Here is a 14,561-nt window from a genome sequence, read left to right as displayed (position 1 = left end):
GAGCAATGCTTGAATCGGGTGAATTCCAGCTATCTCAAGAACAAACAAACAAATCTCAACATGGAGGCACTAACCTGTACCAGTACTATTAGTTTAGGGGAAATAATGTTGAGGTGGCAAAATCTAAGCAGCCCTGGAATGAGACAATGGAGATCTACCGAAAGTGTGAAAACCAAATGAGAAGTTTTCTAAAAGCACTTAGAAGGTTATTCGTTTTTAAAGATATTCCCTCTGGAGTTCAACTGTCTGATGTTTCCACTTACTTGAACTCATGCTGCCTGTGTTTCCATTCTGTAAGTAATGTTGATTGGTGTGGACCTTTTCGTCTTTATCGCTGGCAACTGGATCAGAAGGCAATGTCGTACCAAAACGTACGGACTGTTTTCCTATCTCACAGAGTGCTATTTCTGTACTTTCTTCTTTAAGTTCTCTAGTAGAACGGCTAATTCCAGAGTTGCTTTTGAATGTGTCAGATCCTATGTTTTGCCATTCATTAGGGGCCTTAAGCTGAGATCTTTGGACCACTTCAGAACTCTTGGTAAAGTCTGTGCTGTCATAAAAAATATTGGATCTAGATCCACGTTCTTCAGGTTCCTTTAAACTTCTGTGTCTCTCCAGAGAGTCAACATCATCAATCTGTGTTGATTTTGTTCTCAGCTCATTTGAGGAAGTCAATGATTGACAACTGGGTAATATGTTAGTAGAAACATTATCAGGTAACTGAGGTTTGAGACTTTCTGGATTGTCCTGCAAAGACTGGGGCTTAATACTTGGGTCTTCAAGAACATTTTTTTTATCTTCGGTAGGTCTATTCTGATCATCATATTGTTGCTTCTCTCCTGTCAAGGGGTTACTTAAAGGCAGCAATGTGTCATGTTTATGTTGAAGCTCCCCAGACAAGACCCCTTCAGATTTTCGACCTTGTTGAAGGCTTCCAGGGATGCATGTATTAACACTACTCATATTCTCAGAATCAAAAGATGATTGTAAGTCTGCGTGGTCTTCTGATAAACCACTACTTTCAACATTGCTCATCAGATCCTCATATAGAAGGCTTTGCGATCTAGAAACATTTGTTTGGCTGAGTCGTGAAATTCTTCCTCCCAAGGACTCTTGGCTGTTAGTCCTATATCTCGTCTTTTTGCCTCCATTGGAAGTCACTGTTAACTTTAAAGTGTTCTGCAACTCTGTCTTAAATTGCTGCAGAATATCCTGCCTCTTTTCTGTGTTAATGGAAAAGGTGTCACCAGCAGTATTACAACTATCTGCAAGAGTTGCTAAATGGGTTATTCCCGCTGACACCTCTGGGCGATTGTCTTCAGTAGACTGAGGATCTTTGAAGACTGTGGCCTCAAAATCGAATAGTGGGGCAATTTTGTGATCTACTTCTGTAGCTGAATTCATTTTTGGATCAACCATTCCCTCCCGAAACTTTGCAACAAAGTCCTCTGTGCAGACACTATCTGCAGAATTCGAGTCACTTAGGTATCCCATATTTCCCGCCTCATGGGTGCCCAGGAGCTGTGTCAGCCTCCATTTGTACTCCTCCCTTTTGGTATCTTTGTCTTCATCCTGATCAGCAGTAATGTTAGAGGTGTTGCCAGTGGCCCCAATGAAAGCATTTTCATCGCGTCCTTCCATTTCTGTAAATGAGAAGGAGGTAAAAAAACTTTATGAGTCACTGCTCAGAGTACACTTAAAATAATCTGTAGAAATCAGCAATACTTTGGTCAAAACTTAATCCAGCACCAACTCAGAGTGGTTTATTATGTGTTCGAGAATAATGACAACAGCTCAGCACCTGCAGCTCTGGGAACCAAAATCAACAAGGCAACATCTCTCACCTATGCGTTTGAAAAGCTAAGAACAGAGCAGGAGCCAACCTCTCTATCAAAAACACAGTTCAAAAACATAATTGGGAAATGGCAATGTCGAGGCATTAAACGGATCTACGAACAACTCAACCTAATCTCAATTTTAATATTGTAATTTCTCTACCAATCCATGCACCACTCACAACTACACCAAGTGTTCCAATGATCCTTTTGAAAGAGGTTCTACTCCAGCTGTCATTTGACCCTGAAGAATGTTGTTGTTGTTAGGGTACATTGAGAAGGAGGTAACCAGGTGTGATTACCCTCGACTTATCGACTGCTTTTAATGGAAGATACAAATTCGGATTAACCCAGTAAAAGAAGGCTTTTGATTTGCAAGAACAAAGTAGGATTGGATTGTTTAATATCCTTCAATAAATTCTATGGATATGGATGGCTTTTGCTTGGCTTGCTGGATGCAACTTTGCTTGTGTTATAGACTGGAAAAGTAGCAATAAATACAGCTGACTCTGCTTTATCCACTAGAGTGAGTTGCAGTCACAAATTACTGCGGAAGTTGAAATGGGTATGGTAGAATACGTCTTGTACACTAAATGGTTCTCTAATCACAGTTCTTGAAAACCTAATAACATGGGATAGTGTGTTGTCTCCTGTCAGCTGCAGATGCATAAATCTTAAAAACCCCACACAAAGTAAGTATTTATTTCTGAAACTGAACAAAGGCAATACATTTTGACCATGAAGATCATCACATGCGTTTGTCCAGAAAAAGCTCATCTGAATTTCTAAAAGATAATAAATCGTAGAAATGTCTATAGGTCAACAAACAAAGATCTTTTATCAGGTAAAAATTGGCAAAAGTGTAAAGCTCAGGAAGTGTTCACAAGACCAAACACGTTTAGCCTCTGAATGTAAAGAAAGATAACAAAACATACAAGGACAACAGAAGAAAACCTGAACTCTATTACTCACTTAGATTTGATTGAGAAAATGTGATGCAAACCCGCAAGTGCTTTTTTGCATCACCTTCACACCAATGTGCAATAAAAAACAACCTTTTCCTAATGTTGTATTGCGTTTTGTTTCAACGAGGATCATACCAGCATAAACGGACATGCATTTTACCTTGTACTCTTAAGGAAAACTTTAGCATTTAGAACTCTGAAGCTGGCCCTTTTTAGAGGTACTAAATCCAAAGTGCCTTGCCAGCCTCACAGTGAGCACTATTAAAAAATGACCTATAACTCATTCACTCACATGTGCTAGAGGATTCAGAGTCCAGATACTTTATGGATTGAAAGTTAAAAAGGACCAAGTATGGATTAAGCTAAATGCTTCCAATGGGTTACTGTAGACATAACTATACCCTTATTGCAAATGGATAAAAGCCAAGTTCATTAGAGCACAGTAGTGAGCAGATGGAAAAGGAGTAACTTTAGGCGGGGGCTAGTTGTTTGTAGGCGGGGTGATAAAGTGCACTTTTTAGTTATCATCTCTGACCCCCGCCCTTGTTATTGTTCCCTTAATCTCCTCTTTGACTGATCCAGTCTAGGTTTGCCCCCAGCATCTGCCCTCTTGTTAACATGAGGACTAGAACCTGCTCCCATATTCAACGAACTGCCACTAGTTTCTGGCGACTACATAACCTTCAAAATGTCCTTCCAAGGATGCGATGTTTGTTGCCATCTAATTCATGTTGACCAAACACATTTTTTAAACATACTTACACAGATTAAGATGCCCTTCAAAATAATTTTAAAATATGGTATACCTAATAATGTTTGCCGTTTGTACACTCATGAACCCGACAGCCCTAACTATAACCTCAAAAAACCCTGTGTACCGAAACCAGACCTATCTCTGATCCAAATGACCATATCCTCATTATAATCGGCACTCATTTACTTGATGGGCACAACAAACAAAGTCAAAAGTTCTAAATTGAAACTTAATATCCCAAAAATCTCACCCTTGGGTTAATTTATAAGAAACAAATGCATTTCAGATGCACACAAAACATAAACAAGTGGTTTTTGCACGCTAAATGCACCGAGGAGACACATCATGATGAAGTAAAAAAAATAGTTTGAGCTAGCTCTACTTTCACTACCAACTTATGCAGCCCAAGCATGGAACCTGGACTTATACTATGATAAAGATCATTCCTTTCTCATCCTGGGGCAAAAGGCGTGATCTGCTTGCTTCTCACATATTCGACTATTAAGAGCTAGTTGTTTCTGTCCAGTGATAAATAAGCATGCCGTATTGTTGACTGGACTGAAAAATACACTCCATCTTTGACGTTCATATGTCCTATGTTTTACACAGCAGAAGATCAAAAAGACATGTGCACAGATCTATCTCTGACTTCATCGAGAATAACAATCTGTTGCACCCCACTCAATCTGGGTTTCGTGCGAATTACAGCACAGAGACCGCGCTACTTGAAGTCACCACTGCCATCAGAGAGGTCCTGGATACTGGAGGAAAGGCCATGTTGGTCATGTTGGACTTGTCGGCGGCGCTCGACACCGTTCCCCATGATACCCTCCTAATTCGACTCTGGGATTGTGGTCTCCGGGGGACGGTGTGGAACTGGCTCAAATCATTTCTAGCTAGCCGTCGACAAACGATCTGGGCGCCACCTCACTCCGCAGCTATGGCAACTCTGGAAGTGGGGGTCCCTCAGGGGTCTATTCTTAGCCCCCTGCTCTTTAACATCTTTCTGGCCCCCCTTGCAGAGGTTGTGGAGTCGTTCGGCGCTCAGATCGTGTCTTACGCTGACGACACCCAGCTCTTGTTCACATACGACAAGAATGAGGTGTTCGATGGGATCCGCATCAGAGGCTGCCTAGAAGCAGTCTTTGAGTGGTTCAAAAGACACGGGTTAAAATGCAACTCCGATAAATCGGAGCTGCTTTTTTTTGGATGTGTCTCTGAACCAAACTGGAAAAGTTGGTGGCCACAAGACCTGTTTCCACCGGTTAATGCAAGTACCAAGGCTAAAAATCTAGGTATCATTGTTGACAATGAGTTAACCTTTGGGCCTCAAATATCCTGTCTTTCGGGGAAATGTTTCGGGATCCTGCGGATGCTCAGGAAATTCCTCCCCTTGATTTCTATGAACCATCGAAGGGTCATTGTCCAAGCACTTGTCGGGTCGCGTTTGGACTATGCAAATGCCCTCTATCTAGGACTCCCTAAATATCTCGTGAGGAGACTTCAAGTAGTCCAAAATTCAGCTGCCAGGGCTATTTATGGACTCCCTAGACGAGCTAGTGCTTCTGACTTGTTGAAGGAACTGCACTGGCTTCCTATAGCCAAGAGGGCTCTCTTTAAAAGCCTGACGCTGACCTACAAGGCCCTTCATGACTCAGGCCCTAGGTACATTAGGAAGCGCCTTGCTCTTTACAAGCCGAGCAGAACTTTGCGATCTGCCTCCTTGTCTAAAATGGTTGTTCCGACCATCAAGCGAACCAGACAAGGGGGGCGCTCATTTCATTACCTGGCCCCGCGCGCCTGGAATGAGCTTCCCATTTCTCTCAGACAGGCCCCTAGTCTGATGTCGTTCAGAAAGGCATTAAAAACCTGGCTGTTTACCAGTTAACTTCGCTGTTTCTTTTATTCTGCAGTTATGTTTCCTCTTCTTAAAGGACCTCTTCGCTAAAGCGCCGGGACCCTCCTACTGGAGTAGCCGTTGCGCTATAGAAGAACCCTAATAACATAACATAACATAACGTATAGACTGACATGTGGGCAATATATATTTGACCATGTAACAGTAGCTTGATGCTCTGTCCACTGATTGCCAGTGAAACATAGAATCCAGTTCACGATTCTCTATGATGTCCTTTGTGCCTTACACAAGACAGGTGCAGTTTTACTTTCCACATAATCAGCATGTCACAGAGAGGTGGCACTCTCTATCTTAACAATGATACCTGCTTAAAATTATGTGGTAGGGAGGCAGATATTTCTGTGTCCTAGACCCTCAGTTATAAAAATGCTCTCCAACTGGAACTATGGTGCACTGGTGATGACCTTAATTTACAAAGAACGCTAAAGTCCAATTTTTTCTGTTAATCACTTACTGGGTATTAGTCTGTCCATCTGTCTTTCTTTAAGCTTCCACTCCACCTTTTTCAGTTAACTGCACCATTATGAACATGCATGTAAGGGAGTATTTTATGAATTGTTACATAAATGCTCCCTGTGTATGTAGGGAAAGCTTAAGAAATCAAAAAACAAATAAAGAAATTTGACAATCAAATAGAGCCCCCTAATGGTGAACTCAATTTAGATTAAATATGTAAGCAAGAAAAAAAGATAAAGTGTGAAAATGTGTGACACAAGTGTGTAAGACTCCTATATAAAAACAAGATTGTTAAACACCTGCCTCACTTCCTGCAGCGCGCCCCCTAAAAAGTTTCAACATAGTTTAGTATACTAAGGTCTAAAAGTTTGGGAATTTATTAGGATCTGAGAATTGTAAACAAAGATAATTGCACACTGAATTGGGCTGGTTCAGTTGCATTTGATGTAACATAGCATAAACATAACGTAACGTGTATTTGTAAAGCGTACGTTTACGGGAAAGGGTATCTAGGCGCTGAATCACAGATGCTTATTATTGCCCAACACAATGCTAGTCATTTTATCGTCCAAAGAAGTATAAAAAGCTGAGTGGACCCACCGGGATTTAACCCTGTAACCATGAGGTCAAACACAGGCCCCTACAGTGGACTCATTAGTCCACTAAGCCACTCGACCCAGCTTAATGTAGGCACTTCCTCGCCCCAAGTCAGTACAACAGAGCCAATGTGCAGGTTGTACATTGAGGGCTGTGGAGCTCTAAGACAGCTTCACTGGACTGCAGTATGGTGCTGGGGAACCAAGCCATAGCAATGGAGACTGGCTGTCATTCAGGATTCATATATGTAGTGAAAGCAGGTAATGCATAATAACATTTTCAGAACAAGCATACTAATAAGCTTGAAACTGTAGGGGTGAAAGGTAGGAGAGGTTTGACAAGGTTTCAGACACTGAAAAAAGGGAAATAGTCTAAGGGCTGATTCAGAGTTTGGTGAAGAGGGTACTCTGTCACAAATGTGTATTATATCCATCACACCCTTGGTCTGCCCATCTCATTTAGAGTCGGGTGAACTGTAAGTATTCAGTCAAAGGAGCTCCCATTGGATCTATCAACGGAATACTTCTTCTGACAGCCTGATGGAGACAGTGGTCATATCAAGACTTACCCATGAACAAAGAGGACAGATGCATGTCCCACTGTTAAAGAAAGGACCAATGGCATCTGTTCAGCTTATGAAGAGGGGAGAACTTCTTTACTTAGAAGAACTTCCTACTGAGTTTTCCCAGACAATATTTTGAAAACTTTTGGATTATGGACTTTTTATTTTACATCCCTTTGTATTGTTACATAGCACTCACCAATTTAATTTTTCACAAACCACTATTGGAAATAGCCACAAAATGGCAAGACTATTGTCAGTATCCACATAGAAGCCAACTTATGAAGGAAACAGGAGGCAGACCAACATTTGTCTCCTGCATTGGCAGATGATGCAGGTTATTAGTGTGAAAAGATTATCCACCAATATGGACTTAGGGTACCCAGTACCCTCAAACCAGCAGCTTTATAAGTACCAAATTCACACCCTTAATTGTCCCAGTAAAATAAGACAATTCTTGAAGTGTGTGCTGTACATAAAAACTCAACAGTGGCAAAGGGAAATGAATACGGCACGGGTCTTGTCTTCAAAGAGGCTCCTGTAAGCAAATTTAAAAAAAAAATAGAATGGCCTCGCAGGCCAAGATGGCAGACGCTCTTCTTTAGAGCTCTGCAACGAGCCCTGCGACATCCTGAAATATCCTCCTGCAGGAGGCCACCCTGGGTGTCAAACTGCCTTCTCTTGGAGGCGAAAGTGTCAAGGATGAGGCGGTTGCCTGGAGAGTGGCATTCTGGCAATGGGCATGCAGCTTTGGTTGAGAGGAAACTTCAGCCGCTCTGATGACACATTGAGCGGAAGCTGCGCGGGCAGACCCGCACTGAGGACATGATACGCCGCTTAGGCTTTCTCAAATCCTCTGACCTGACGAAGGGCCTGCTGGTGTCGACATGTAGGCCCTGCCTTCTCACCTCGCTCTTTATGAGAATTACTGGATCAGGGGATGTGGAGCCCGGGGCCTAGTCAAAGGTTGCGGGAAAAGCCTGTGAATGTTGTAGGACCCAACTCCATCTCGTTGGTCCACCCGGCGGAGGCCCCTGGGATGGGTAGGATAGGTGGTCATGAAATGGACCACACCGGACTGCTCCAGCGGCTTACTGGTTGAGTAGAGTGGAGGCATAGGGCTCAGTGGCAAGACTGCATTGTGCTCCCAAGAGAGTTGAGGGGCAAGTCCCGGCCTGCTGTTTCCCTAAGGCGAATCCTACCCACACCAGGTTGGAATGGACTGGAGAAGGGTGACCAGATACCCTTTGCTACTGGACTTTAGAGGAGGGGGCCAACTGAACAGGGGGACACATCACAATCCAACAATGGGAGCATCTATGAGCGCGAGTGTGGCCCTAGACTATCACCCTATTTTCCTTCCTCCCCCTATCAAAACACTGAATTTGCCTAAAGGCACTTCTCCCATTATAGCAATACGCCCATCACAGCCTAAAATTCATTAGCTGATTCGATTTACATTGTTAACAGGGCTCATGTCGGAGCACATATATGTATAGTTCAGGCACCAAGCTCCTGCCAAGCCTACTGAGATGAGGCAACTTTCTCTCATATGGTGACACTGAGAATCGATAAATTGCTGATTGATTCCCCTTGGACGCCTCGCTTACCTGGAGCACGTTCCTTAACACAGACAGGACCTCTTTTGCTGCCCTGGGTACTGAAGAAAGGCCCGGTGGGGGCACGGGCAGACCGGTCTGGGGAGTATGGGGATGATATGTTGGTCCTATGCCCACTGTGTCACTAGAGCCAAGCTGTACCCAGCTGCTGAGCCCAAAACGAGTGCAAAATCATTCCTAAGTTGTTTGTGTTCTGGTTCACAGAGGACCTGGCCTGGCAGTTTGAGATGAACTGCTACCATGAGGAGCAGGGTCAAGATTCATTATCCTATGGCTGGGTCCAGACTGAGGTGGCATGATGAGCAAATGGGCTATGGATTGGAGTGCTACCCTGCGTCATTGTCAGTGGTTAGAGTTATTACAAGCAACCTCCCATCCCCTTTTGTGTGTTTTATAGACTTTCACCAGAAGCCACGCCCCGTTGGCGTAGACAGAGCAGTCTCAAAAGGGGTGGATGAAGGTAACACAAGAATGACACTTGAGGAATTTGGTGAACCTCCTTAGGTCTGGGATCGATGCAGTGGTAATTGGAGGCTCCCTTTGTTCCAGGGAGAGCAGTGTGACGCCCCTCCCCCAAAGTCACTCTCAGAATTCCGATCATACACTCATTCCAAAACTCCCAGACCTGCCCATAGCGGTACCTAGTTTAGTTGTCTCATTTGTTCTTGTTGCGTGTGAGAAAGATGGGGAACTTGGGGGCAGGGGATCCGGGGGAGGAAGTTACCACACTTTATAATTCCCTGTCTACCTTGATCGGTACTATTGCCAACATTTCACAATAGATGCTTCAAGTCTCAAAGTATGGGGTGGGCGAGATGGGAATTTCATGGATCAATAGATCAATACAGTTCAAGCACACATGGCCAATGTATGCTTTTACAGGCACATATTTACACAACCTAGAATTTCATGGTGGATGACCCTTCACACATTCGACCACTAGCTTCAGTGAGGTTTGTCTCTTGAAATGTAAATGATCTCCTAAATAAGGCTACAACGGACGTTTCTCAGCACAGCAAAACGATATGGGACTGATAAACTCCTATTACAGGACATAAACTTACTAGGGGAGAATAGATTTTCCAACATTAGCACATTCCGGGTTCAGGCGGGGGCCATGAGGGGTGGCAAGAATGACAAACACCTCCAGGTCGTAGTGACTCAAACAAAGAAAAATGTAGAAGGAAAATGCTTCAGGTTATGCACAACCACCATTATCAAAGAGCTTCCTGTCCAAATTCTGATCCAGTCTACTGGAGGTGCTGCAAGGACAAATGATAGTGGGTAGTGACTTTAACAGACTACATTGGGTATGCCCCTTGCAGCGACCTCTCCCCAATCAAATTTACTGCCTGACTTTATGAGGTTGATGGAATTTAATGGCAAATGACGCCACAACACCCATGAGAAGGGAGTTTCACCTTTTGTCCTGGGGCACATAGGGGTTAACAAATAAACAATATGGGAAAAGGCCCTGTCGCCAACCTAAATCAAATTAAGTCTATAGTCCTGCACGCGTGGGGTCTACCTGATAATGCATGTGGTTGACCTTCAATTCTATGGCAAACCTCCAGATGCACCATAGAGATGGTTAATGAGCCCGCCATGCCTTAAAAAACTGGAAATTAAAGACACCTTCATGAAGGAGACGGCACAGTACTTTAAATCAACCAGGTACGCTGGACTCACCTATTGTGCTGAGGGAAGCTTATGAAGTGGCAATACAGGGTAAGTTCATTAACTCAGTATCGCACAAAAAGAAAGAACAACATACACTCAACTACATGGAGGAAGAGTTCTTTGAGACAGAAAGCTATATAGATCAAACACAACTGAAAATAGCCAACACAAACTTACTTAAGAAAAATTTTACCATGAACAGGTTAGAAATAATATGGTCAATAAGACATCGTTGGCAGCACAAAGTACACAATATGACCAAGCAGATAAAATGGGTAAATTGAAGCCTTTCTTGGCATGTAGGTAGAAGTAGTCTTGATATACTCACCAGATTATGGGCGAGACAGGGTTCTCCACACCCAACCAGATGAAATAGCAAACAAATGTGCACAATATAATAAATCAATATATAAGCAAAGTACCCTGTCCCTACTAGATGATCTTCTGGCCTATCCTGCATCCTTATCCATCCCGATATTGTCAGCTACAGAAATGACACAACTTTATGAACCCATAACCAAACTTGAGATCATAGAAGCCATTAAACAGGTATCCTCTGGAAAATCCACTAGAACTAATGGATTCCCAACATAATTCTATAAATGTCTATCCATTTCTCTTGGATGTGTTTGAGTGCACTAGAGTACAAGGGAGTCCCACAGCAGAATGACAGGAGGCTAACATCATGAATGTCCTAAAACCAGATTGCCCCCCAGAGAGGTGAGATTTGTACCAGACGGTCTCCTTACTGATATTGAGGCAAACATGTTTACTTTGCCACAGGAATAACTAACTTGGACCACCCTGACCCAAAAGCCTTTACGCCGCACTGGGTGACTAGACACAACCTGTGTTGTGCCTTTATCACGCTCTCACTGGACCACAGGTTGAATGAGCCCCTAGCACTACTATTTATCGATCTCGAAAAAACTTTAGGCAGCATAACTTGGGATTTTCTTTTTATGCTGCGAGATAACATGGGCTTTGGCTCATAGTTTGTAACTTACATCCGCATTCTACATGTTATGGTAAAGGGATTTGTAATTCATCAACTTACCCTGGAAGGGGTATCCTTGCACAAATGGGGCAACCATCAATATATTACACAGTGAAGGAATTAAAAGAGCCACGTTTTGAGGAGCTCCTTGAAAAAAGTGAGATTTGTGACAGGGCACAAACTACCTCTCATTCTGGCAAAATGGAAACACAGAGTTTGCAATAGGGCCTGGTTAGCAAATCTTAAGGCCCTAGTAGGTCTGTGAAATGAAAATGTGCTGTGAAGTTAAAAGGAGCCTGAAGAGTAGAGGGCATTTTGGACATGTCAGGGACGCTTGAGGGTATCACATTTGTGCACTCTCAGTCAATGAAGTATCCTCAGTGTAAGAGAGGATGGTGATCGTGGGTGACTATTGCATACCATGTGAGAGGTAGTGTTCTGGATTGTTTACAAGTGAGCGGAAAGATAATCTGCCATTCCCACATAGACAGAATTGTCATAATAGAGCAGATGTGAATAAGGATCTTCCTCATTGTGCTGGGAGCCAGTAAAAGATTTTGGGCAACAGGCCCAGGATCCCTTAACATACCCCATACACTGCAGTGATCTGTTCTATCAAGAAGAGTATTATCAATAATGCTAAAATTTCTAGCTGCTTTAGTTGAAAGGCCTGGTTTGCTGGAACTCCAATTATCAGTCCAAATAGAATCAACTTTGTCAAATAGGATTATCGTGTTTTTACCCCATTTCAACTTAAGGCAATTGTTCTTCATCCATGAGCCCATGTTGGTCAAGCAATCCATAAACTTGATCTGGTTTCTTCAACATGTTCAGACACAGAGATATTATCCATTGCGTGTCATCTGCATAAGAGACAACATTGAAACCACTTGCTTTCACAATTGCTTCAAGGGAGGGGACATATGAGCCCTGGAGAAAAAGATGGGGGACCAGCACACTATTAGATTTAAACAGAGAAAAATAGATTGGCTCAGATCTGCCCGAGAGAAAAGACTCAAAACATCTAGGGGCCTTGAAAAATAGGCCTATCGCAAGCAATCTTCTGATCGTAATAGCATGAGAGACAAAGGATGCCAAGAGGGTGAGAAGGATGAAAGCAGCATCCAACATAAACCTGAAACTGTTTTGGTGCTATAGGCAGACCTGAATCCTGATTGGGAGTGATCCAGGAAGTTGTATTCCTACAAATAGAGGATAGCTGCAGGTTGATCAGCCTTTCAAACAAGTTTACCTGTATGGGTGTAAGGAAATAGGGCAGAATTTCAACATATCAGAAGGGTTTTTTAAGTAATGGAAGCATATTTGCATGCCTCCATGCAATCTGGAATTTCAACAGAATGAAGAGACAGGTTAAAAAGATCCCTCAAGCATGACGTGGTGAGGGCAAGGGTCCTCAGGAGAACCCAATCTAATATGTTGCATAGCTTTTCCCACATCAGAAATAGTGATTGTGTCAAAAGATGATAGAGATCAATCCAGTGTGGTTTGTCCAACGGCAATAGTTAATGTTCAACTGTAGGTTAAGGTTAAGGTTGCGAAGTTGGAATGCATTCCTTCAATTTTGTCTTTAAAATAAATTGACAGAGTGGAACAAAGAGAGAATGATGGGAGAGATGTGGTCAGCACAGTCAGATGGATAAATAAGTTCCTAGACAATTTAAAAGATTTCAATGGAGAAATGTTTTTTCATCTCAATAAGCGAAGAAAACAGATTATGGCGAGCCAAGCAAACCATTTTGTGGAAAGAGTTTAGGGCAGATTTATAAGCTATGTTATCTGGTGCAGATTTAGAATGAAGTCAGAGATGTTCAAGACATTTACTCAGATGTTTATTTTCACGTAAATCAGGAGTATACCATTTAGCTCCTACCATTTGCTTGTCTAGTCAGGAGGTTTGCAGACAAACTATTTTATCTAGGGCTTCAGTAATGGCAACATTAAGCTGATAAACCCCTGCATTAATATTGTCTGAGCATTTAAAGTCAGGTAGATGAAGATTGCAAACTAGGCAGCTGCTGTTGACACACTTCTAGGATCTGTATTTGGGTTCAGAGACAAACATGTGGCGAAACTGGCCATGTCTCCTCTTCCCCCTCTATGGTAAGTCTCCTGCCTATACAGAACGCTGATCATTAACTTTCCTGATACTTTTTAACAAGGCAGACATTGGCCTGTTCAAAGAAGAAGAATGAACGTTTGCACTTAAGGGCCCGTGATAAGCAGCAATCACGAACAGGCTTTGCCTGATCCAGTCTAATTCGCTGCATAGAATCTACCTGCCCACCGAAAGACTACGGGTATACCAGAGAGGCCGTGGCCAGATTATTTGAGATGTTGGACTGCAGTAGGAGATTTTCTTCACTCGGTCTGCGCCTGCCCAGTCCTTGGGCCCATTTGTGAAGGGATTGGCCATACAAGCCCAGCTATGTTGGAATGGCCAATTGAACTCAATCCAAAGATAGCCTTTTTAAACATACTGGAAGATGAGAGTTTCACAAATGCCGTGCATACTCTCTTGAGATTAGAACTAAGGCTGGGGAAGCTAGACATTGAACACTGCTGAAGGAAATCAACACCTCCATGATGTTGCATTTTTGAGATCTCGATTTATAAGCTTATGGGCTGTTCCCAGAAGCATAGTAAATTCTGGCTGGAAAAAGACTATAATGATAAGCCAGATGCCTAATGCCTACTAGGTTTCCATTGTGTGAGATTAGGATGCAGTTGTAACACTCACAAAAATGTTTGATTGGTATCCATTTTTTTTGTTAATAGAAATTAGGACTTATATTTGTTATTATGCTCTGTGAATTTACATGGTAGTGCCCTGTGATGCGTTACATTTATAGGTTAGCCTGTTTTTCTTCTAAAACTCAAGGAGGAAATACATTTAAAAAAAGATTCTTCTGCAATATTGACTTTGGGTGCAATAAAATATGCACAGTTTAGCACCCCAACTACGTAGGATCAGTTCTCACTGGCTGCTATTTAAAATAAATCTGAACATTCCAGTTATAAAAGAACAAGTTACCTGCTTTACAGAAATTATTTTTAATGGATGCAGTAGTTTCCACTCATTCTTTAAATTAACCTTCTTTCCAGGCGCCATATCACATCTGGAAAGATGAGTATCTCGGGGGTAGTAAAACATCCATTC

The 14,561-nt window shown here is 42.6% G+C and overlaps 1 protein-coding gene across 1 annotated transcript in view; it reads right to left on the bottom strand.

Annotated features, from left to right (window-relative positions):
- Positions 1–14,561, bottom strand: part of LOC147679750 (uncharacterized) — a 427,474-nt gene that overhangs the window by 390,838 nt on the left and 22,075 nt on the right. The window contains exon 4 of the mRNA XM_086942472.1: positions 264–1,643. Coding sequence (XP_086798598.1) covers positions 264–1,643 — 1,380 coding nt within the window. The remainder of the gene's footprint in view (positions 1–263; positions 1,644–14,561) is intronic.

The sequence above is a fragment of the Lissotriton vulgaris genome, chromosome 11, assembly GCF_964263255.1.
Source record: "Lissotriton vulgaris chromosome 11, aLisVul1.2, whole genome shotgun sequence".
Lineage (NCBI taxonomy): Eukaryota > Metazoa > Chordata > Amphibia > Caudata > Salamandridae > Lissotriton > Lissotriton vulgaris.
This window is presented reverse-complemented; position numbering and strand designations above follow the sequence as displayed.